This window comes from Miscanthus floridulus, chromosome 6 (assembly GCF_019320115.1).
Source record: "Miscanthus floridulus cultivar M001 chromosome 6, ASM1932011v1, whole genome shotgun sequence".
Lineage (NCBI taxonomy): Eukaryota > Viridiplantae > Streptophyta > Magnoliopsida > Poales > Poaceae > Miscanthus > Miscanthus floridulus.
In genome coordinates this window covers 112,084,340-112,107,283 of record NC_089585.1, presented here as the reverse complement: position 1 = coordinate 112,107,283, position 22,944 = coordinate 112,084,340, and the positions used below count along the sequence as shown (strand labels likewise).

Sequence of the window (22,944 nt, the reverse complement as noted above, 5' to 3'; positions counted from 1 at the left end):
TAGCTGTTACATCAGGATTTGGGACCCTAGAAATCATGGGCCCTGTTCCGACGCACCGCTCGCATGCCCCTTGGCTGGGGCCTGCTAGGTACGTCCTGCGTCGCCCTACTCCGCTGCCCCTAATCGAGCATTTCCAGTGACATCACTGAGTTGATTTTCAGGGTAGTTGAGCGAGATGGGCGCTGCAAATAAATGCTCATGTGTTTGAGTGCTTTTTTTTTTTATAAGGGTGTGAGTGCTCTCGGTGAGCTCAAAGCCGGCCCGGGAAGTCGTCGTCGTAGACTCGTGTGGTTGAGAGGGGGTACGTTTGTTTTGGTAGAAAGAAGCAAAGCTTCATCGCTTTCGTTCTCTACGACTGATCAGCTGGCATTGCTTCTAGGAAGCTGTACTCAACCAGGTTGATTGGATGGGGTCCAGTGGTGGCTAGTTTTTCACCCTATCTAAACATATAGCTGGGACAGCCTGTTATATATTGTTTAGTGGAATTAATTATTGGAGTGTTTCATGAAACAGCGACATGCATGATGGTAATGTTGTCAGGCGACTCTGCTTATGTATATGTTTTATTTGCATAGACTAGGAAAGATTAGCATATGTTTTACTTGTAGACAAGGAAAGATCAAAACGCATATATAATCGTCTCTTTTGAAACTAATATTGGGCTGTTCTAGCTAGGAGGCTTGTGCAGACAGAATGATAAAGAGGGTGGCGCTAGCTAGCTGCTGCTTATTGGTTGCTTGACTTGAGTAAACCAGAGCAGCACTAGCTCCATTTGATTCGCAGCACTAGCTCCATTTGATTCGCAGCACTACGTCGTACTAACGTGGTCATTTGTAGCAAGCATCATCTCAGCTACAACGTTCAGGAACCCAAACACACGCGTTAACAAAGAGAGATGCTGGATTATGTCGGGCGACACTCTGATTCTCGAGCCCTAAAAACACACATACAATACCTCCCGATTCTTCTCCAGCGCGAGATGGAGCATATATGATGTATAGCCTCGAGTAGATACAGTCGGCGTCTCCGCCGCGTGCGCGACCCATAGACGAGCATAGCTACTTGCTACTGCGTAGGGCATGTTGGGGCTGCATGCGGACTGATCGAATCCAACACGGCCGCGAAAAAAAGAGGCCGACCGAGCGCATCAAACACCGCCCCATCGATCGGTCCATTCCATCCATCCCATGCAGCAGCATCCAGCCGGCCGGACGAGTCCCGGTTCGGCGCGCCCAGACTCCAACGCGCGCTCCGCCGAACGTAGCCACGCCACGATGCCGGCCGCGCCTACACGGCTACGCTAGCTAGCTAGCTCTAGCGCACCGAACGACCGACCGATCCGATCCGTAGTCGCCCATGCATTCACCGTCCAGTCAGTCATTCACCCACACTCTTCACGTGGCCGGAGACCGAAGGACTCCCCGGCCCCGATCGACGACCGCGCGTGGATGCATGGATGGCGTGGGTCGCCGTCTCCACCAGGCAGCTGCCCGGCAGGCCGGCACCCCTGGAGAGCGACGCCTGGCACGGGCGACGCCGACGCGCGCGGTCGACCAGCCGCTTCCTGGCCGGGGCATCTCTCTAGCTCCGTCGCCACTGCACGCCAACCACGCACGTGTACGTACGTTTTGCCAAGCGTCCGGCCGGCCCGGTGAGACCTCGACACACATGCGAGGGACCGACCGAGTCCAACGGGAACATGGGTCGTGTTAGGTGTAACAGTGGCGACCGACCGTACGTGATCCTCCTGCCCGGCCGATTGACCGCACTGATCCACCGCTGTGCCGTCAAATCCTGAGACTTTCGAGCTCCGAGTGAGCTTTTCGTTTCGAACTTCCGTGTGAGCTGCACAGGGACACCAGAAACCGAACTCGTCATGTCGTGGAGCCTGGAGCGGGAGGGGACAGCACGGCTCCGTGTCCATCCGACCGAGGGACACCAGCGGGAGGGATGGCACGCAAACGACGATCTCATCCTGTACCGGCCACTCCGCTTGTAGCCCTAGTTCGCTTTGTGCTCTGCGTGTCTGACGAGAAGATTGGTCGAATCAGCTAGCCCTATGACTTGTGACCTCCGTTCCCTATTTATTTTTTCATTCACAAAAAAAAAGGAAAGGAACCCAGCAGCACCATGAACATGAGTCCATGGACTGTTCCCAGGAGGAGTCGTTGCTGTCCTGGTGGGCGACATGTGGTCCGCGCGAGCTGCACTGACCCGGCCCGAGCGAGTGATCGACCACTACTGCTGGATCGGTCGGTGTCATCGACTCACCATCACACGAGGGACATGCTCCGGTAGAGAAACCTAAGTTTGCACGCTGGATCATGAAAGGAACTCATCAAGTGGCCACCAGGAAATCGCATCTGACGTACTTGCATATCTTCTTCTGATATTCGTTAGCTTTTTTAACGACTGGACTTCACGAGGTCATATGCCCTGAGACGCAGAGGATTCAGCTTCATGTCCGGGCTTCAATGCCTGGTAGGTGGTAGCTGCCAGAAGCAGGGTTCAGCTGCATGTTCTGGCTTCGCTGAGTCCTCTGACTCGGAGACAACTTCGACACTTCGTGCTGAATTCGTGTCCATCGTTCCTGTTTGCAGAACTCTGTTTTTCGTACTTGCCAACTGGGCAGGGAACCGTGCCTTGACTATGCCAAATTGACTCAAATTCTCCTTCAATTTGCACCCTGAACACGGGACATTATCTTCGGACAAATCGACCGCGCTGTGTCCACCGGGTCAAAGTCCGCAAGCCTGAAAGAAAATCAGCACTAACGATTTGTCTAATACTTGAGACGGATCAGGCAAAGCGGCTGTTAACGAAATTGTCCATGATAATATAATAAATAAAAGAAGAACCAAGAAACTAATGGGCGAAGGCCAAGAAGCAGCTCTTCCATTTGGTCCAAAACCGCCGGCTGCGCTGCGCACCTGCCTGTTGTCTACACCTCACGCTTTGCCGATCGAATCTCTAATGTCGTGAACCGGCGGCCGGCTTCTTCGTCTTCAAGCCGCCTCCAACGTGGCTTATCTTCAGGCTGCGTCACGGTTCTAAAATAACACAGCACTGGTACCATCAGCCATCAGGGCCTGGTAGTGGTAGCCGCCACAATGCAAAGGAGACACCTTTTGTGTTGGATTTGAGCCTTTCGTTCATTCTTGTTGAATCCTGATTGTGTCTTGCCCCCTGGCTGGGGAACGGGCCATTTGTGCCTGAACTGACGAACAATACATTTCCTGCAAGGCAGCATGAGCCCCAAATCTCCGCAGACACAATCAGCACGAAACGATATGTCTAAGGCGTGCTGTTCTATCTGTTCACGAAATTGCCAAAAGAAAAACCATGCAATTCAGAGAGAAAGGCCCCAAGCAGCCGTCGCATTTGGTCCAAAAACCGCCGCCGGCTGCCCCGCTCGGCACCTGCCAGTCTGCCACTGCTAAGCAGCCGTCTGCAGTCTGCTGCGTGCTGCATCGGCGGACTTCTTCAGCTTCAAGCTACCCCTCCAGCGTGGCCTACCTCCAATCTACTCATGGAACGTCACGGCTCCGCTCCCTAAACGAAAAGCACGCAGTACTTGCACGATCAACGCCTGACCTCATGTGCTCCTGACCTGTCCTTTCTTGGTCGCCAAATCTCTTTCGCTCAAAGGCACGGCGAGCTGTCTGTCATCTGTATTGACTTTGCACGGAGGCGCAAACCAGTTGTCTTACCTATCGGCGATGCCGTGCTGTGCTCACCGCTGTTTCTGGACTCTCGCAACCAAGAGTTTGCATAGACTTTTTCGCGTACTGCATGCAGTACATGCAAGGCACGACAGTACGGCACGCGAGGGATCTTACGTGACAAGTGCCCGGTCCAATTTTGCTTGCGCCTCTGTTCTGTTGTGTTCTGAAATCTGCGCTGGTTGCTGTGTTTGCCATCACAAAATTTCCCTCCTCTTCCTCTCAAACGGAAAGTCTGGCAACTGAAGCTACCTATCTCCACAGGAATTGAGGATTCCCCTCCGTGTCCGTGAGCCTAAAGTTGCCGATCCGTGCAGCCGACAGAATGATCACCACGTAACTTCCTCACGCTACCACCTCTAGTGGAAACAGTTACCAGAACGGCAATGTTCATCCGTAAGTCCAGAACAGCATGCCCACAGAGATGAGTCCTACACGGATCAGTCGTTCCAAATTGGTGGTGTGTGATGCGAGCGCTGCAACCAGCCACCTCAGGTGTTAACATCACGGTGAGCATATCAGGACATGCATACGCCAGCACAGAAGTGAGCTCGCTCTTGTGGAGAAGAAAAATGACGGACCCCGGGTGCAGCATAAATGCATCATTATCCTGAGATCGAATCGATCCGATTTCGACAGCTTACCTGATTCCTCTGGACTCAAACTGAGAGCTAAATAATGGGGGAAACGCGCAAGCATGCGTGAGTGTTTGCGTATGGGGATTATTGATTATATAGTACAGAACGGGGCTAGACAATAAGACAAAGCGATTCAGTGGCGACGAGAACAGTCAGACTGCATTATCGAGGGTCACCATCGGGGAATTTCAACAGCTGTTAGGGGCCGGATGACGGGTTAAAAAATAGGATGTTCTTAACACTCCAGCATCAGACAGTATGTCCTCAGCATTTTAGCATCATCAATGACGACTCGGCCCAGCTCAGCCAAAGGCCCGAAACAACAAAATCTGCTTGCTAAGTTAATGGATTGGGAACTTGGTCTCTCGGCAGTCAGCTCTGCTGACTACAAAACTCAAGACATGCCAAGCATCTGCTAGGAGTCCCATTCACATCCTGATGAACTGCGTATGGGCATACCTGCACATTCTTTCCACAAGGCATGGAAACAGAAGTGTTGTCAGGACCCTAGTTCAAAGAAAGAGTGCAACGCTGAAGAATATTTGAGCCAGCAAAAGCACATTAAAGCCATGTATATAACAAAGATGGCAAAGACAAGCACCCCCACAAAGTCCATACAAATCTGACCTACCAGATGATGTTCCCTTGCTCTTTGGTTTAGTTTAAAATGGAGTCTAGGTGCCACCTTATGCTTCAGACTTATCTGTGGATCTCAGTTTTCTGTTCATGTTGTCAAGATAACCCTGTTCAGGAATGGATCATCATCAGTGTCACTAAAGCAGCTTGAGATGACTTTAACTGAATGAACTATGTATCATCTGTAACGAATTGAGTTGAAAACATGAAATCTGCAATAGTAATGCAAAGCCACCCTGGTATTAGGAGTATGTACCTGGAGTATGCAAACTGCAGCAAATTTATCTGTCATTGTTTTGGCCTCATCCCGATTTTTTAGATTCAGAGGATGCAAGAGAGCTTCTACACACTGCAGAAAAGCACAAGAGGAAGATCAAATGATCAATCAAAGCACTCCACTAAAGAAGAACCACAAAGAGAGATGGAAGGAGAGTAAACCGTGTATATAAAAGGAAGGTGCTGCACTATAATGAATCTGATAATATGCCTAGCATGCTACCACAATGTAATATATTTTTTTAGCGCAATACCACAATGTAATGTAACATCTACATTCAGAAGAAAAGTGCACGTGCCACCTATTGATTCTGTTTCTCATGTATCAGCAAGAAAGTTCAGAGAAAAAAACAGAGTTCACCTTTGAGGTGAAATTTTCATCCCAATATGTATAGGACAGATCATCAAGTTTCCCTGTTTTACAAAGCTCTCCAGCAAGAAGCCTTACTTGGACTGCCTAATTTACAGACAAAAGAGAACATTAAAAAACATTAAGTACCACAAAGGGGAATTGTACATGAGCATGGGCACTTTACATCTGGACTAGGTTGACCGTGGAGATTGAATGGATAGCCCACAACGAACCCATCTATGGAATACTTCGAAACCTATCCAAGTAAACAAAGTTGGCATTAGTGATTACATCTTTCATCCCAATTAAACTTCAACTAATGTTGAAAATGTATAAGGCAAACAAGTTCAAGAAGTAACAACTGAAAAACTACGAAAAATCAGTTAAAATGCTGATATACGCATAGAACTTTGCATTACTGCAAATAAATAGCAGGGCCAACTGCCGAACCTAAATATTTTGGGGGAAATAAATAATAAATCAAAACGAATTTAGTAAAAGAGAATGATGGTGTGATGCACAATCACTCATTATAGAATGATGCTGTATGACATATTGAGTACTCAATCTTTTGCTAAGGACCAATTTTTGATATATCCACAATAATGATAGAAGAAAGTGAACAGATATTTTCAACATACCAATGTTTTGAAATCATCTGCCATCAAGTTGATGTTTGTCTTTGTCCGACACAAAACACTGCAAGATTCATTGAATAACGGAACTTAACAACAAATAATGATACATGAGTCTTTTTCTATCAAGTTAATGAATGTAAACTATCTTCTGAACTGCAATTGTTACATTTTTTACAAGATATAGATTTGACTGTAATGAAACCAGATATAGGAATATAGCCAATATCCACAAAACAACACATTATCTTGTTGAGCTTCTAATTCAAATCTTGTCAGCCTTGACTTTGCGACAACAACAGAGGCAATTATTGCAAAACTCCAGGCAAGTACAGGGCAAAAAAAAAAAAAAAATTAGACTAACACAACCCATCAGAATACAGTCTGACCTGCTTGGCCCAGCCTGATCGAGCAAAGGGGAAACTGATGACGGTTGGGTGTGTTCTACATGAAAAATAATGAACTAATACCCAGATGGTTTGGTAACCATGTGCTTATCTTGTACTGCTAAATGACTAGAAGTGTCTTCTGAGTACCTGCATCTCTATTTCTAATCTACACACAGAGATCAGTAGACATGTGGTCCTTGAATCAAATATATATGAATTTGGAGTCTTTCTTTTACCCATCAAATATGATAACCTATAGTTTTAAATTTGTATTATTTATGCAGTTTAAAAAAATCGATGCAAATAAAGTGGTTGATCCTACCAAATGCATTCCATAGGATGTTTTAGAGATGCACACAATATCCAAAAGAAGATCATAATAGGCCAGCACCACATCTACTACTCAACAATTCACACCATTTCTGTCACTTCAAAATGCAGAATACAAATAAAACACCTCGCTCCAATCATCAAGTACTATCTTGAGTAAGTTAACATCTGAATTGGTACCACAGTGCAATTTAAGCAGGTCGAAAAATTGTAAACTGAAAGAATGCACCATGGAATATAACATTCTTGCACACACATTCATATTTCAACCTGCATCTCAATCTTGAGATGGCAAATATAAGCTTATATATGTTGGATTACCACAGTGATTTCACTGAATATGTGCCCTACACAAGTTAACATAGGAACAAAATCAAACCCTCTAAACATAGCACTAATCGCAGCGAGCCCGTTGTGCGGCGGGCAGCAATTGTTGGAGGTGCTTACCTCAGAGGCAAAGCGATCCTGTTCTTCTCATCGGACACGGCCACCCCGACGTACTTGCTGCCAACGTCGAGCCCCAGCAGCCGAGCCGCCTTATTCTTCGACCCGACCTCCAGAACCTTCCGGAATAGCTCCTCCGCTTGCAGCAACCTCATTGTATACCTCCGCCGGAACAACGCAGTGGGCGATGGGTTCGGGTCGACGGCAGCGCAGCCGCGTAGGCGTAGGCAACGGCGAGCGCGGACGGCGGTGGCGGCGGAGTTAGGGGAAGGGATGCAGAAAAGAAGTGAAGGAACTGAAACTACCAATTTGGACGGCCTAGATTAGTAGGATAACCATCTGATGGCAGATGGGCAACGGCAACTTGGCAAGTACAAACTGGATGCCCCACCGGCCACCGCACTAGACAACGCCCCGCTCACATTCCCGTCCCTCGGGCTCTGGCTCTCCCTTCCCCGAGACCCCTGCGCTTCGGCCCGTTGCGGACCGCAGGAGTGAAGATTCCATGGCGGAGGAGGTGGCGCAGGAGCAACCGAGACCCACGGCGCCACGCCTGGTGCGCTGTATAGTCAAGCTAGGTGCTCTCTCGCGCCTTCCGCAACGACTGCTTGGCTCCTTGTTGTCCGTGCCTTCGTAGCTCTGTGTACTCCTCTCTGGCATTGGTTGATTTGAGAAGCTATGGTGGGGTGGCGGTGGCGCAGGTGGAGCAGCGATTACGAACAAGGGCGAGCTGGAGAGCATCAACGAGGAGAACCTACGGTCGGCATGTGCGCAGCTGCGGCATGCCATGTCCGAATCTGACGGCGATGGACGCCATGGAGAAGTTTCTGGGGATGGACTGGAGCAGGAAGCCTGGAGATCCGGTCGACCCGGCCGTGGACGCGGAGTGGATCGCGGGAATGGCTGGGCTGGGGCTCGACACTAACTTCATCGTCGTGCACGGCGCCGGTATTGTTCGGACTCTGAATTGACTCTGGACAGTCTTACTGAATTGACTCTGGCTATCTGTCTTACTCCTTTTATAAGTTACAAGCTGAACTGGTTGATTTGGTGTGGGATAGACTGGCACATGACTGTTCATAATTTTTTTAGAACTTGGAAGCTTGGAATTATTTAGCAAGGAACATTGCACAAATGCCTCTCAGTGGAAGAGCAACCGTGCACATTGGACTGCCCGGCTTAGTTAGACACAACTCAACAGTAGTTTCAACTTCGATTTTATGGGTCTAGGGTCTTCCTCAGCGATATTTCTAAGAAACTGATGATATTAATCAATTTATTTATTACTTGGAAACTATTATTAGACTGGTACATTTTATTAAGGTAGAGCCTAAAACAATAGTGGATAAATATAGTTTTAAGTCTTAGGATACTGAGTTTTTTATATTCTGCTTCAGGGTCTTTTGGCCACTTCCAAGCAAGTAGATCTGGAGTTCATAAAGGAGGGTTACATTCGACACTGGTGAAGGCTGGCTTTGTCGCTACAAGAATTTCAGTGAGGCCAATTATGGAATTCTATTTGACGAGGATATCTTGAATTTTGATGTCTAATATTCTTGTCCAGTATCTTGTCAAAATGTTTGTGCTTCTCTGATAAATGTTCTGGAAGCATATTCTAATTCTAATGCATTTTTTTTGTAATTTAGGTGACGTCTCTCAACCAGGAAATTGTTAGAGCCCTTGCAAGAGGTATGCAGTTTTTTAGGTTACTTGTCCATGTTTTTATTTCCATGTGGTATGCAGTTTTTTAGGTGACATCTCTGTATTTTGTTATTTCTCATATCGATGTTGCTTAGGCACTCAGAATTCATGATTATGTTTCCCCCTTATCTGCAGTAGGCTATGTTATGTTTCCTTGCATTTAGTTTGAACATATAATTAAGTTCTTATTTGACTCATGGGCCAATGCAAGGATGCATCATCATTTGTCATGAACCATTTCTACCTGTATCTGCAAATCTAAGTTCTTAATAAACTTCCTACAAATCAACTGGCGTATTTGCTTGCCTGTAAATAGACCTTGAATTGTTTTTACTAGATTGTCAGTTAGAATCAGTGGTGGGCACGAGACTTATGGAACTGCATATTCTTTTGCAGAAGGAATACCATCTGTTGGGATGTCACCATTTGCTTGTGGGTGGTCTACCCAGCAAAGAAAAGTGAGCAAACTTGAAAACTATTGCTTTCTTGCATATCATTCTGTATCTTCTTGGAACTAGATAGTTGTTTTACATCCATACCTAATCCTGTTAATATGCATTTGCAGCTTGCATCAGCAAATGCTTCTCAAATAATTCAGTCACTCCATGCAGGCTTTGTCCCAGTAAGTTGTTGTACCAAAGGTTTTGAACCACTATTGCTTCAGAATTTCATATTTATCAAAGAGAGGGCCTGGTGCAGTGGTAGAGTCTCTCCACTTGCAGCCTGGGGATCCTTGCAAAATTAAGCAAGAGTAAGGATGTATAAAAGTTCTCTTCCCCAGACCCCATCTTCTATGGGAGCTTTCGGCACTGGGTATGCATGCCTGAAGTTGTTAGCATGAGTGATATAGTTAGTCACCCTCATATTTGATAGCATATGGTGCTACTGGAATATGTATCATATTATTAATTATTTCTTATGCATGCGCTATTTTTATGCATCACTTAATCTAGATTGTACTGTCAGTCTGGTACTCTTGATAGTCCTTTTCTGTACTGCACATTGAACGATAAAGCAAGTCTTATATGAATTATTTAGTATTAATTTCAAGCATAGGGGAAGCATTAGATAAGTTTCATGTGCTTTCTCTGATCGGCAGCTGGAACGTAAACATGATCAGAAATTAATATAAACTTTTGCTTATAGCATAACACCCTTGTTTCTTGCAGGTTTTGCATGGTGATGCAGTTCTTGATGAATTACTGGTGAGTTTTCAAACCAAAGCATGTCTACATTCTTGTTTAGATTTTGTGGACTATGAAGTTAATTCATTTTTATTCAAACTAAAATTGATCTTATCATTAAATGACCAGGACTGTACCATATTGAGTGGGGATGTCATTATACGACATCTTGCACAGCTTCTAACTCCGAAATATGTTGTATTTCTGGTACTGTTACCTTCTCTCCTTTACAGCTTTAAAAGTTTTCTGTTATCGATGGAAGATGGTTTTGTACACTGTATTCTATAATTGATTGTACTGTCTTCCTTGTGATACTAAAAGTTTGCTGTGTTCTCCTTTCTCCCATTCATATACTTCAAATGTTCCTTTCATTTGTTTCTATAAAGCATTGGCATTTATATGGTTCTCTGAAAATTGAGATGTAGACAGATGTCCATGGAGTATATGATCGCCCTCCAACTGACCCAAATGCGGTACTCCTGAGAGAAATAGGTTAGTATTCACTGGTTGATTTTCATCTGCCCATAATATCTAGCCTTTACTGTTTGATATGTATTAGTCATTAATTATGGGAGGAAACAGGACAAGGAAGGTAATGCAATTGCCATCATTTCAAGTCTTCGGAAAAACATGGAAATATGCTTATTCAACAAATTTTAGCTGACTTGTGCTAGTTAACAGAGGTGGATGACAACGGAGGCTGGTCGATTGTAAAACCTGCATTGCTGCAAGGCTACACTAAAGGAGGTATTGTGTCATATTCCTTTTCATGTAGATTGCGATTGTCAAATGATCCTAGGCCCTAAGACATGTTTAGTTGTACTGAGGAGTTATGCTCCTTCCAAGTACCTCATTCAGGTAGTTTACAAGTGACAACTTTCTTATTGACAACCCAGGATAACTGAATATGCATTGCCAACCTAGTTTTTAGTCACCATTGACTCATTGAGTATGTTCTTCCATATTTTCAATAACGTGACAGCAAATGCTCCTAGTGAAGGTGCAGTGGTCTACAAGCCAACTGTAGGCTCACACTATGGTTCATTAGGCTGAGGACTAGTGACAATGATGGCCTGGTTATATTTCTTCTAAACTGCTTGTTGTAGCCTTGTGTTTTGTAGAATAAGATATCTGTTCTCACGTGATGCAGTGGAGATATCAGTAGCAGCACATGACACCACCGGTGGGATGGAGACCAAAATACTGGAGGCTGCAGTGATAGCTAGGCTTGGAATCGATGTGTATATTACCAAGGTGAGAATGCTCTGCTTCCATTTTTCCATTTTGAAACATGGAAATGGCCAAATTTTAGCATTTTTTTTTTCTGAATGGATATGACCCAAGCATTATTCAATGTATTATGTGATGCAGGCTGGAACAGAACACTCGCTGAGGGCCTTAAAGGGAGATGTGAGCACTGACTCGGAAGATTGGCTTGGAACTATGATACGCTCTTCCAAATAGATTTCTTGTTGCAAAACATTCGGACTGGTTACTGGCGATTATCTGTTATATTATATGAGCCGTGATGAGCCTTGGGCTTTTGATGATGATTCAGCACGGGTCTATTCCCAACTGTGATCCTAGTTTGGTTCATAAGCGTCAGCCTGATGTTACAAATACTGTTCAGTAACTTTGTTTTGTTTTTCGAAAAGAATAGATGCATTGGCCGCAAGATGTGTGACCTCATTTTATACGTTTTAATCGTTTCATTTTCTCAATGGGATCTGCAACATCTTGGGTGATAGCATAACCTAAGATTTTGAGGGATGCATCTTGGGCTCATCCAAAACTGGTGAAGCCGTGAAGGAGTGGTCCTGGCCTCCTGGGCCCCTGGCTGACCTGGTAGTATCTGGGCCGTATGCACGGTTCGAGTATTTTCAGTTTCCAGAGCGACTGGTTCAGGCGAGCAGGCTCCCTTCTTCTCTATCCACACCAACAGTAGCAGAACTGCAGTATGGCGCGGCTGTAACTCGGCCCCGTCACCTTCCTGCCCTCTCCGTTCCCAACGCGCAGGAGCAGTCGCCCGGTTCCTGTAAGTGAGCTATCCCTCCCCACACCACTAGGATTGAAGATTCACCCCAAATTCGGTTCCATACAGAATCTAGCGCGGCGGAGCGCCGCTGCAGCGCTGCTCTGCCAAGCGCGGTCGCCGCTTGGCCCGGTGCTTGTTCACCAATGCCTGACGCTTCTCGTGCTGACCCCATCGCCTGGCCCCTTTGCGCGCCCGCGTTAGGCGTCGGTGCGTCCCGTGCGCGAGCGCGGATCAATACCCCCATGTCAATACCCCCATGCGATTGCCTGTAATTGTGAACAGAACAACAGATTGTCCTCAATCTAGAGACAAGCTACAAATTGATGTTCCTTGCTTCGTTCCCGTAACAAATTGTAGGGTGTCGTGAACTACTATCAAGCGAACGAACCACTCAGTCCTGTCTTCCTTAGTCCAAAGTCCCAAGCATTAATTAGTTGACAGGGTGCCTTGCTAGTTGCAGAGCACTAAGCAATTTGTTGAAAGTTTTGCGTGCACCAGGCAAGAGTTGCTATGCTAATCATTATTCAGTTCGTGCTTTGCCAGAATTGGAGATGCCATTTGCCACGGGCGTACTCCATTGATTTGGACTGAGTTGCGGAAATTGTGATTGAACTGCCCCAAGTTTCAAGCCCGTACAATGCAGGTCATCTCTATATGCGGTTCAGTTGCCTCTCCCCATGGGGCAAACTGCAGAAGGGCTTGTGTTGCAAGGAACGATGTGAGGCTGCCTTGTGTGGTTAATGCAGTAAGCCAGGGATTGTACTCTTTGCATTGGTGTGTGCATAAACCACAAATGAAGACCAGTGGAAGACGAATGAATGCTGTGGTAAGAACTAATGCTAGATGGTTGTTTGGAGGAGATGGACGTAGCAATGATGCAAGGCTGGAGCGCAGCGAGTCTGCAAATGAAGATATTTTGATCTTCTACTTCCAGATGGATCTACAGACCCGGATACAAGTGAGTAGTTGTTTATTTATTCTTCGGGACTCAACTCTCTTAAGACAAAACCGGGGGGATGTCTTCTCCCTGTGGTCGGATTTTATTTGTTTATTTATCGTTACATTCTATAATCTATCACAAACAGAAGCTACTGCTCCAGCTACTAATGGTTTTCATATACCTATTATTTCACTGATCTATTGTCTAGTGTATGGTCTATTTACTGAACACTGAACATATCATCACTACACTGCTGTGAGTAATATTTGATTTTTTCTGCCCCCCTCTTGGTTGTTTGGTTTTTACCAGTATGCATTGAATATAGAACAATTTGATGTGGCAAAGCAATTGAGGGAAAAACTAACCGAGGTAACGTAACAACTTCACTTCCAAGTTCATGGGAAGCGAATACGTAGGATAGGATGAGAGCTTGCTAAAGAAGATACCCTTTTGTAGATTGAAACAGAAATTATTAGGCAGCGTGAAGCTAAAAGGGGTTCACCAAAGACTGAAGCTCAAGACAAAGCTCTAAATCTTTTACGTGTGCGGTATGTTACCATTTCAAGCGTTCCATGATAATAAGAAGATTGAGTGCACTTGTACATGTTCTCACATACACATTATTCACATGAAGAATTCATATGTTCTGGTGCTCCCCTTTGTTATTTGACCTATACCGTAGCAAATCTGATGAGGGAAAACCAGTTATTGGGCAACCAAAATCGATCCATTTGGAAGCTATCTTAAATTTCCCCCTTTTATTACAGTGCAGATTTGCAGAAAGCTATTGACAGTGAAAACTATGCTTTGGCAGCTGGTCTCCGTGATGACATTGCCAAACTTGAGGTATAACAAAACTGAGGGGGGCTAGTCTTATGACTATTTTGTTCAGTAACTTACATATGAACTTCTAATGTCATGTAGGCCGAGTCTCTTGCCGTATCTGCTAAAGCTCTTGCTTATCAAAATGTGAAATATGCTTTTCGATTAGGGCAGAAAGTACGTCACAATATACATGGTGAGTATTTCTATACAATCTAAATATAGTTCACCTTGTCCTATGTAGCTATGCATAATCTCAATGAATATGCATTTTCTTCAAAACCTTTGCCTCACAATATGGACACTCAAAAGCATTTTAAATTGGTCCTCTTTTTGTAACAATAGGCGACCACTTTGTGCTATTTGTTTTCAACATTCTCAATATCTTTGAAAGGCACCTTCAAGTCCTTATTTTCATTGTTTCAGTTTGGGATTGAACCAGATTCACTAAAATTACTCTACACTATCAGCTTGGATTGAGGGGAAAAAAAAAAACTGGACCTGCGAGGGTATGACCACCCCTAGGCATTGCATTAAGAAGAAGACCTTCTCACGTAGGCCCAGAAACCCCCCGAACCCCTGCCCCACCCTTACACAGCGGCACCGTCGCCCTGTGAGAACGGGCCGGTCCTTAGACCTGTGCTTTGGCTTTGGCGTGGGACAGACGAGGGGATTTTTTTAACCCCAGCCTGAAATTCGCTCCCACGGGGAGTCGAACCCAGGACCTGAGGAGTGCCGCCGGGACGCTCTAACTAGTTGGACTAGAGGCCCTTTGGCAGCTTGGATTGAACCTGAACCAACGTAATAACTTCTAGATTTTTATATGAGCTATGTAATTAGGCTGCCTAGTGTGTTTGTTCATTTTCAATCCGTTGATAAAGCTTATCTGTAGCTTTATTCATCCTCATTTGCTTTTGAGATTAAATCCATAGTTTAGTATTTGGTTTTAAAGTTGACTTGGTGAACACTCTAGTTCATCCTGACTTTAATTTGCACCATCATGCACTCATGCTGAAGGATATAGAGGCGTGATATGTGGCATGGATCCGGTGTGCTGTGAATCCAAGTCCTGGATGGAGACAGCAAATGTGGAGAAGCTGTCTAAAGGTCCAAATCAACCTTTTTATCAGGCAAGTACAGCTTCCAAAGTTGTATCAGTATCCACAGTTCATAGCAGATCTCAGTACTTTTTTCTTGTAGATTATAGTAAGCTATTTTTGTAAGTTTACAGTAAACTGCAGCTGCACTAGACTAGCAGAATGATAACGTGTTATATATGACAATCCTGGCAAAGGCTAACTTGTTTGTTCACCTGATCATAATTAACATGCTTGTACAATTTATGAAATTCATAATTGTACACTTGCAGACATGTCCTGAAATTGCTAATAATCCTATATCAGGACTTTGATATTTTTTCTATTCTGTGACATTTAGTGTTGAAATAACCTACCCTCCTGCTGTCCAGCCCATAAGGCCCGGCCGACAGCCCATGATCAGCATTATTGAGTATTGACATTTGTTAAATGAGCTTTTTCTCTCTGGGTGCACATCCTCTTAGAACCAATTTTCTTAGGTATACAATACAAGTATATAGCAATGCATTGTGAGCTGATTCTTCATTATCAGTTTCAGTTTCTGGTCTTTTGAGACTTTGGCATGCTATTTAATTTATTGTTTAATGTTTCAGGTCCTGGTTGATGTATATGTTGATCCAGAACTGCTGGTTGCATATGGTATGCTTTCCTCTTTCTTTTTGTTAGTTGATATTTGCTGTTCCCAGTTTGGCCGATTATTCTCTCTTACTTTGACGTGCATGTTAATCTAGAGATCTTTTTTATTTCATTTTTCTTTTTTCACTTCTCCCCAAAGGGGCAGTGTACGAGAACCATTCCACTGTCAATTTTTTGAAACAAACTATCTATTAATACAATGATACACACCTCTCCTGCTAATTCAAGAAAAATGAATAGTTGTTCTAATATATGCATTTGAGGATTTAAATTTGGCTTTGCCAGATAAAATAATGCATCTCTTGTTACGATTCTACGATTTCATAGTTATGTCTAAAATGAACTTTTATGGGTCAAAGGGTGCATGGAAATTGAAACAGGATAGATGCTATTCCACAATTTTCATTATCGAAGATACTTGCACCTTTAAAGAAACTTGTGCAGTTTTGATATTTCAGTTTTCAATTTCAGTCGCGGAAGAAAATCTTTCTGCAGCTGAAGAATCAGAAAAAGTGGGTATATGTTCTTCATATGATTTTTGCTCAACACTTCAGGTTTTGTATTTGTTGAGCTTAAGTAATATTGTTCCCTTTTTGTACTGTAGGGAAGGTTTGATCACCCCTACATTGAATTTCTCTTTTACGGTGAGGACACAGCTGGGGATTTCATCCCTATCAAGCAGCTCCGTGAGAAGTATGACCAGCCACGTTATGAAGCTTCTGGAGATGAAAATGAAAGTGACAACGATGGCAACACAAATAGCTGAAGGGCAAGGTATCACTTAAAATGGTATTTGTGCATCATCAAACTGACCTGCAAACTTAGCTTTAATCCCTGTCTGTGCTAGAGTTGTTTCGGAACCATTTTGATTCACCACCACCAACTGAGATGCGAAGTGATGAACTATCTGGTACAACTTGAGATGGTAGATGTAAGACAAGACAACCGTTGGCGAACTAGGCATCCTCAGTAACCTGCAGTTATCCTCTGTATATGCCGTCCAACCTTGCAGATCGGAGATTACTCTTTTAGAGTTTTACCGTCACCAATCGATTAAGCCATGATTGAGAAAAGCTGCAGGTGCCTTGCTTTTATGTTATACCATCGATGAATGTAAACGGAAAAAAAAAAGAAAGGTAGGAAGAAAGAAAAATATCACTACGGATGTTCTGTGTATTTCACTGAGACCATATCTAGTTCTGTACTGTACTCGCTGGTGGACAATTGTGCATATGTAATACACTAATACTAGCAACTTCTGTGGATTCTCGAATAATTTACGCGAAGGCTTCACATGCAGTTGTTTGGACTCTGCTTTCATGGAATGACGTGGAAATAACAACTTTCGTTGACTCCTTGCGCTAACCTTTCTTTGGGGAAAAGATTAAGTGACCGTTCGGGTAGAGGGGTGGTTCTCGACTGGAATCGTTCCCGGTGAACGCAGCTATACAAATTACAGATGGAATTCCGGTTTTAACGATTCCAGGCCACCAAAACCTTGGATCCGAACGTAGCCTGAGGGCACGCACAACGCAAGTATACAGAACCACTAGCCTCATTTCACGTTGACCTATGGAAACCCAAACCTAAAATAGACGTGGATGGTATTATATCAGTCTACAACAGAATATATGTGAGACTTATTTTGGGTTACAGTAGAGGCACAACCCAAATATGAGTATCCTTTCTCCTGAAGACTCATTTGCAGAAAGAGTTCTCTTTTGGGTTATGTTATTGAAGAAGATAAAAAATATATATTGAACCTTTTGTTTATAGCACTTCTCAAACATAGAATAAGTCTTATATTTTAGGTGATGTTATTGGAGATACCAAAGCCACACCATTAGCTTGTCCCGTCGTCGTGCTCCTGCAGAGAAAAAAAAATGTACATGCAGTACCTTTTTCTCCTTTCTCCTCCTGAGGCCACCACCCAGCCGGCCACAACGCAGAAAAAGCATTCTCTTCTGCTCTTTGTGAGGTGGGAAAGCGCTGTGAGACCACAAAGGAAAGGAAGTGACACGGCATGTCGATGCCGAGGTGGAGGATGGGGCAGTACGCCTCATGAGCCGTTGGTAAGGATGGCAACGGGTATATACCCGTCGGGTATCGCCGGAACGTTCTCTTCCCCGCTACGGAGAATTCATCCCGTCCCCATCCCCATTAACTGTCTCGGGTATAGATTCTTGCCCATCCCCGTACCCGTCGGGTATCGGTCGGGTAACAGATACCCGACGGGTACTGCATACCCGATAAACAAGGACACTTGGGGTTGCAGCTTTGCAATCGGAGGCGTTTCTTCTTCACCCGGGTATAAGTGTCGGAGTCTCGGAGATGCCGAGGAGAAGGAACGAGGTTGCGAGGAGGACGAGCAAAGGTGGCAGAGAGACCGAACTGAGGAAGCAAGGGGCACGAGCGCTCGTGAGATAAGCGTGCTTGTGCTGCTGGCGGAGATGGTGAGGAAAAATTGAACGAGGGTTCCTAGAACACACAAATTATATATATGACTGTTCAGATTTGGATCAAAATATCTATGTTGAGCTTCTTTGGGCCTAATACTCGTATGACAGCTCAAATAGTCGGGTTCCCCAACGGGTAACGGGGACGGGTAAACAGGGAACGTTCCCATACCCGCTATACCCGTCGGGTATGGATTCTTGCCCATTTAGATGCCCGCGGGTAAAGATATGATCCCATCCCCGTCCCCTAATGAATCAAATACCCGTCGGGTATCGGGTATCGGGTCCCCGTTGCCATCCTTAGCCGTTGGGGAAGCCCTAAGTACAATCATACGCATACGCAGCTGAAGATGGAGCGCAGAAACGTCGCGGATTCCCTTCTTTTTACATGAGCAGTGGTCAAAAAAGTTACATTGAATGGGCCAGTTCGTTTGGCTGAAAGCACTGTTCCAGCTAAATTGTTAGGAGAGAAATACTGTTTCGGCTAAAAAAAGAAGCCGAATAAACCGGATTATAAAGTAAGCTGAACGGAGCCATTGTAACTATTGAAAATTAGTACCGCAACTTCATGATTTACCGTGTCATGATCTAGCAAAAGACTCATGGCATCAACCAACAAGCCTTTAGGGCCTCCGGGCTCCTTTTTGTTTGTGCAATCCATGTAGAGTATTGAGAGAATTACCTATATAGCCCTGTAAAACTCATTTATTTCTTCTGTGATTCTAGAAACTTCAGAATTTCTTGTATGGCCCTGTGTTCGAATTTCAGATTCCTATCGACACTACCATCACTTTTGGACCTTAACACCCTTAAGTGCCATGCGAAATGATCAGAATACCCTTGTTATAGAAAATGCACTGATTCCTTATATGACATTGTTTAATGTGATGGTAGAAAATATACTTGTTTCCTTTATGACACTGCCTTTTTCTATGTTTCATTTGGACATTAAAATTCATCCACTATATTAATGTGGTTAAAATTTGCAAATAATTTTGTTTTGCCAATATGCATTATTCGTCGAGCCTGGAAAGAGAGCCCGGCTGCCCCCCGCCACGATGCAACAACCTGAAAGATCTTAGCGAGGGTATTCTGTTTTTTCGTCGGCAAGAAATATAATTAAAGTTAAGCGCATACACCCTTGATTGGCTTGTTACACGCGTGCATGAGTGCACGTGTATCTGCACACAGTGCTAACTTTCTTCACGTAAGGAGCACCGACTGCTTTTTAACCACGTTAATATAACGTGAATGAATTTTAATGTCCAAATAAAACATAGAAAAAGGAAGCGTCATAGAGGAAACAAGTATATTTTTCTAACATCACATGAAACAGTGGCATACAAGGAAGCAATGCATTTTCTATAACAGGGGTATTCTGATCATTTCGCATGTCACTTAACGGTGTTAGGATCCAAAAGTGATGGTAGTGTCTTATAGGGCATTGAAATTCGAACACAGGGTCATACAAGGAATTTTAAAGTTTTTAGAGCTGTAAAGGAATAAATGAGTTTTAAAGGGCCATGCAAGTAATTCTCTCTAGAATATTCCATCCTATGCAGAGCCGTTGCAAACCCTTAATTAATCCCTTATATATTCATATATAGCTTGTGAAATCACAAAATCAATAAATATCAAGCGACTTTGCAACCAAATGACTCTTTGTTTAAGATAATGGGTTTTCCCTAATCGTTATGTGAAGTGAACTGTTGAGCCAAAAGTGAGACAATGAAACGTTAGGCCAGTCTCAGTGGGGTTTTAATGGCTCAGTTTCCAACACACTTATATTTTGGAAACAATGTAGAAGAGTTTTAACCCCATGAAACTATATCTCTCATGAAACTTTCATCATCTCTCTTAATCAATGCAGTGTCATGTCAGCGTATTTAATGCCCATATAACTTTATGAAACTGTCATTGAGATTGGCCTTATGGTAAATCAATTATATTCGGACCTATTTAGGTCCCACACCACCTCGAGTAGCTACTAAACCAATTAATGTCTTACTTTTATCTACTACTCAACTAATAATTAGCTAAAAATTATATTAAGACCTATTTAGATTCATACAACTTACAATTTGTTGCTAAAAATTAGTTGAGATTGTATTTTGATCCTCAACTAATAAGCCAGTTTGTCTCGTTCGAGCCTACCACTTAGCTAACAGTTAGCTATTTACTAGTTTCTTCCTGTTAATATAACTAAGGATAGTCTTAACCCAAAAACTATGAAATAATTTTCATACTTAGCAAGTCAGGTAGACACTACATGTAGATCTCACATTTTTTCAATGAATAGTTTCTTCAAAATTAAATTTTATTCAATCAAATGTGTAGGATCTCTGGTTAGCCTAGAGGAGGTGAATAGGCCTGTCAAAATAAACACTCAAACTTTCATCAAATTCAACCAGCGGCACTACCGCTCTAACCTCGCGGCACTGTCGGGCCAGAACAGCGGCACTGTTGCACCTGCAGACAACTTCGAGTCACAGTTCAAAATCAGTGAATGTAAACTTGAATCGGAGAAATTCTTAGCTTCCTACAGGTATGAGATTCACAGATCGAGAGCTAGAAGTGGTAGGAACACAACACATAAGTAGATCGACCACAAACCCTAGAAATCACCTCAATAACAATATAAAATGCAAATGATGTAAATCAAGCACAAGGTGACACGATGATTTAACCCGTGGTTCAGCTCTCCACCAAGGCCTGTCTACATCCACGTTGTTGAGGTTAGCCACTAAGGCTTAGGGCTTTGCAACTCTTCCTCATTCTCAAGTCAAGAGACTAAACTCTTGAGATAATAGGTGAGTTTACTAGCTTCAAGAGGTGGTTACAAACCTCTCGGGGCTGCCACACAAGTTGGCAAGCTCCACGGGCGACGCTCTAGCCGGCTAGAAGCAAAGCTCCAAAAGTAATAAACACAACCACCATTCAAAATGTGAACCAAGTGCTCTTTTGAGTTGGTGAATCAAAGGATCTGCTCTCTAATTGAGTTTGGTATCTTTTTCTCTCAAGGATTGATGAAAAAATCAAGGGAGAATGCTTGGGAGCTCAAGGTCACCAATGGAGGAGAGAGACAAGGGCACTCTTCTGTTCTTGGATGAGCTGAATGAGTGGGAGAGAGAAGAGCGACGTTGGGGAGGAAGGGAAAAGGTATAAGTACCCCCAGCCCCAACGGTCACTTAAGTCACGGAAGTGCCGCGGCTAAAGTGTGGTAGTGCCGCACTGTGGCAGCGACTCTCTGCAGGTGCGGCACTGCCGCTAAGCCTGGGCAAAATACCCGATACCCATTACCCGTACCCAAATTACCCGAACCCGGACCCGAATTACCCGAACCCGAGGTACCCGATACCAAATTCGGATAGCGATTTTGATTACTCAAAATTAGTTTGGGTAATTCGGGTAATATCCCCCGGTACCCAAACTACCCGAACTACCCAAAAATTTGTTTTTGTCTTTGTATTTATCATGTGTTGTTAGCTGAACCATTTAACTTATCACTTTATTAGAATATAATTCTCTCTATTTGAATGAGTGACTGTAATATATTATTCACTACAAATTGCTATTGAAATTCTATACAAATTGCTGCTGAAATTATGTATAGATCGCTACTGAAATTTAGTGTAGTTTGTTGTTTTCTGTAAATTTGGGTATATCGGGTAATACCCGAACCCGAACCTGAATTATCGGGTACCCAAATTTACGGGTAGTGTTTTTTCGGGGGTAATATCGGGTAGCAATTTTCATTACCCGAATTTTGAATTACCCGAATTACCCGACCCGAAAAAATCGGGTAACCCGAACGCCCAGGCTTAACTGCCGCACCAGGCAAGACAGCAAGGGTAAGAGTGACGTGTTGGCTGAGCATGTATTCGTAAGATTGAGCACTTGGTAGCACATGTTAGCTTAAGCATTGTGTCCCTCATTTATAGTATGGCTTGTCTTATACTCAAATTCAAAATATAAAAGAATTTAAACCTCCTTTGAGTTTGAAGTCATCAACATTTATAATTGGGGGCTTCTCCATTTCGTGTAACATCCTCGAATATAGATTCACTGCTTATCATCTCGATAAATCTAATTAGTTCTCTATTTACGTGGTCATTATCATCAAAACCCACAATTAGAGCTTGATTGCACTTTAAATCTTTCCTTTTTGGTGATTGATGACAACCCAATTAGAGCTTACAAAAGATATAAAATGAATACTGAGATTTTTGAGCCATGAGTGTAAAGCCTCCCCCTAAATGTGTGAATAGAGAATTGAATTCTCAAATTGGCATAAAAAGCCAAGATTCACATTTTAGTGAAAGTAATGGGGCTCCCCCTACATCCATGCTTCTGTGGGGTGCTGCATACTTTGTCAGATATGTAGACGTGATGCGAATGATAGTTCATGCACAACAAGTTTTGCTGTAACAGGTGGGTGCGGTACTGCCGCTCCTGGGTGCGGCACTGCCATACTTGCTGTAACAGCACAGTTAAGAACAGGCACCACACAACATGTAACACATATAAAGATATACATTCTAGCATAATTTTATCACCAACGACAACACATATTAATTCATATCTATATCCCACACATATAAAGTACTTAGGTATCATTATTAAATAAATAGAGTTTTGAATCGTCTCTCAA

General features: G+C 43.7%; 2 protein-coding genes and 1 pseudogene across 6 annotated transcripts; 2 read left to right on the top strand and 1 right to left on the bottom strand.

Moving 5' to 3' along the window:
* Window positions 1-4,460: 4,460 nt before the first annotated feature.
* On the bottom strand, window positions 4,461-7,736 carry LOC136459079 (uncharacterized). Of its 4 annotated transcripts, none has more exons than XR_010760135.1 (7): window positions 7,426-7,717; window positions 6,266-6,323; window positions 5,809-5,880; window positions 5,634-5,729; window positions 5,253-5,345; window positions 4,988-5,103; window positions 4,461-4,819 (listed from the first exon to the last, which is right to left on the bottom strand). XR_010760135.1 is itself a non-coding variant. In XM_066458983.1 (6 exons), the coding sequence occupies exons 1-6, from the start codon at window positions 7,575-7,577 to the stop codon at window positions 5,047-5,049; spliced, it is 528 nt and encodes a 175-aa protein (XP_066315080.1). In that variant the 5' UTR covers window positions 7,578-7,717; the 3' UTR covers window positions 4,839-5,046. The 4 variants fall into 4 exon arrangements, 1 of the variants encoding a protein (XP_066315080.1); XR_010760136.1 differs by having other exon boundaries at window positions 4,462-4,828; window positions 4,992-5,103; window positions 7,426-7,736; XR_010760134.1 differs by having other exon boundaries at window positions 4,462-4,819; window positions 4,992-5,103.
* A 55-nt stretch (window positions 7,737-7,791) lies between these two features.
* On the top strand, window positions 7,792-11,982 carry LOC136459078 (isopentenyl phosphate kinase-like; annotated as a pseudogene).
* A 202-nt stretch (window positions 11,983-12,184) lies between these two features.
* LOC136459077 (clp protease adapter protein ClpF, chloroplastic-like) lies at window positions 12,185-17,100 on the top strand. Of its 2 annotated transcripts, none has more exons than XM_066458980.1 (11): window positions 12,185-12,342; window positions 12,886-13,300; window positions 13,592-13,651; window positions 13,739-13,830; window positions 14,050-14,128; window positions 14,207-14,300; window positions 15,122-15,234; window positions 15,795-15,840; window positions 16,309-16,349; window positions 16,442-16,611; window positions 16,685-17,100. In XM_066458980.1, exons 2-10 carry the CDS (start codon window positions 12,980-12,982, stop codon window positions 16,601-16,603), a joined length of 1,008 nt encoding a protein of 335 aa, XP_066315077.1. In that variant the 5' UTR covers window positions 12,185-12,342; window positions 12,886-12,979; the 3' UTR covers window positions 16,604-16,611; window positions 16,685-17,100. The 2 variants fall into 2 exon arrangements, with proteins under 2 accessions (XP_066315077.1, XP_066315078.1); XM_066458981.1 differs by having other exon boundaries at window positions 12,217-12,342; window positions 12,871-13,300.
* The last annotated feature ends 5,844 nt before the right edge of the window (window positions 17,101-22,944 follow it).

Coding starts and splice junctions, on each gene's coding strand:
- LOC136459077 (XM_066458980.1), top strand. CDS start 12,980: ATGCAGGTCATCTCTATATGCGGTTCAGTTGCCTCTCCCCATGGGGCA. Junction 13,831..14,049: donor CTAAATCTTTTACGTGTGCG/GTATGTTACCAT, acceptor CTTTTATTACAG/TGCAGATTTGCAGAAAGCTA. Junction 14,301..15,121: donor AGTACGTCACAATATACATG/GTGAGTATTTCT, acceptor CTCATGCTGAAG/GATATAGAGGCGTGATATGT.
- LOC136459079 (XM_066458983.1), bottom strand. CDS start 7,577: ATGAGGTTGCTGCAAGCGGAGGAGCTATTCCGGAAGGTTCTGGAGGTC. Junction 5,881..6,265: donor CAGATGATTTCAAAACATTG/GTATGTTGAAAA, acceptor TTACTTGGATAG/GTTTCGAAGTATTCCATAGA. Junction 5,730..5,808: donor ACGGTCAACCTAGTCCAGAT/GTAAAGTGCCCA, acceptor TCTGTAAATTAG/GCAGTCCAAGTAAGGCTTCT.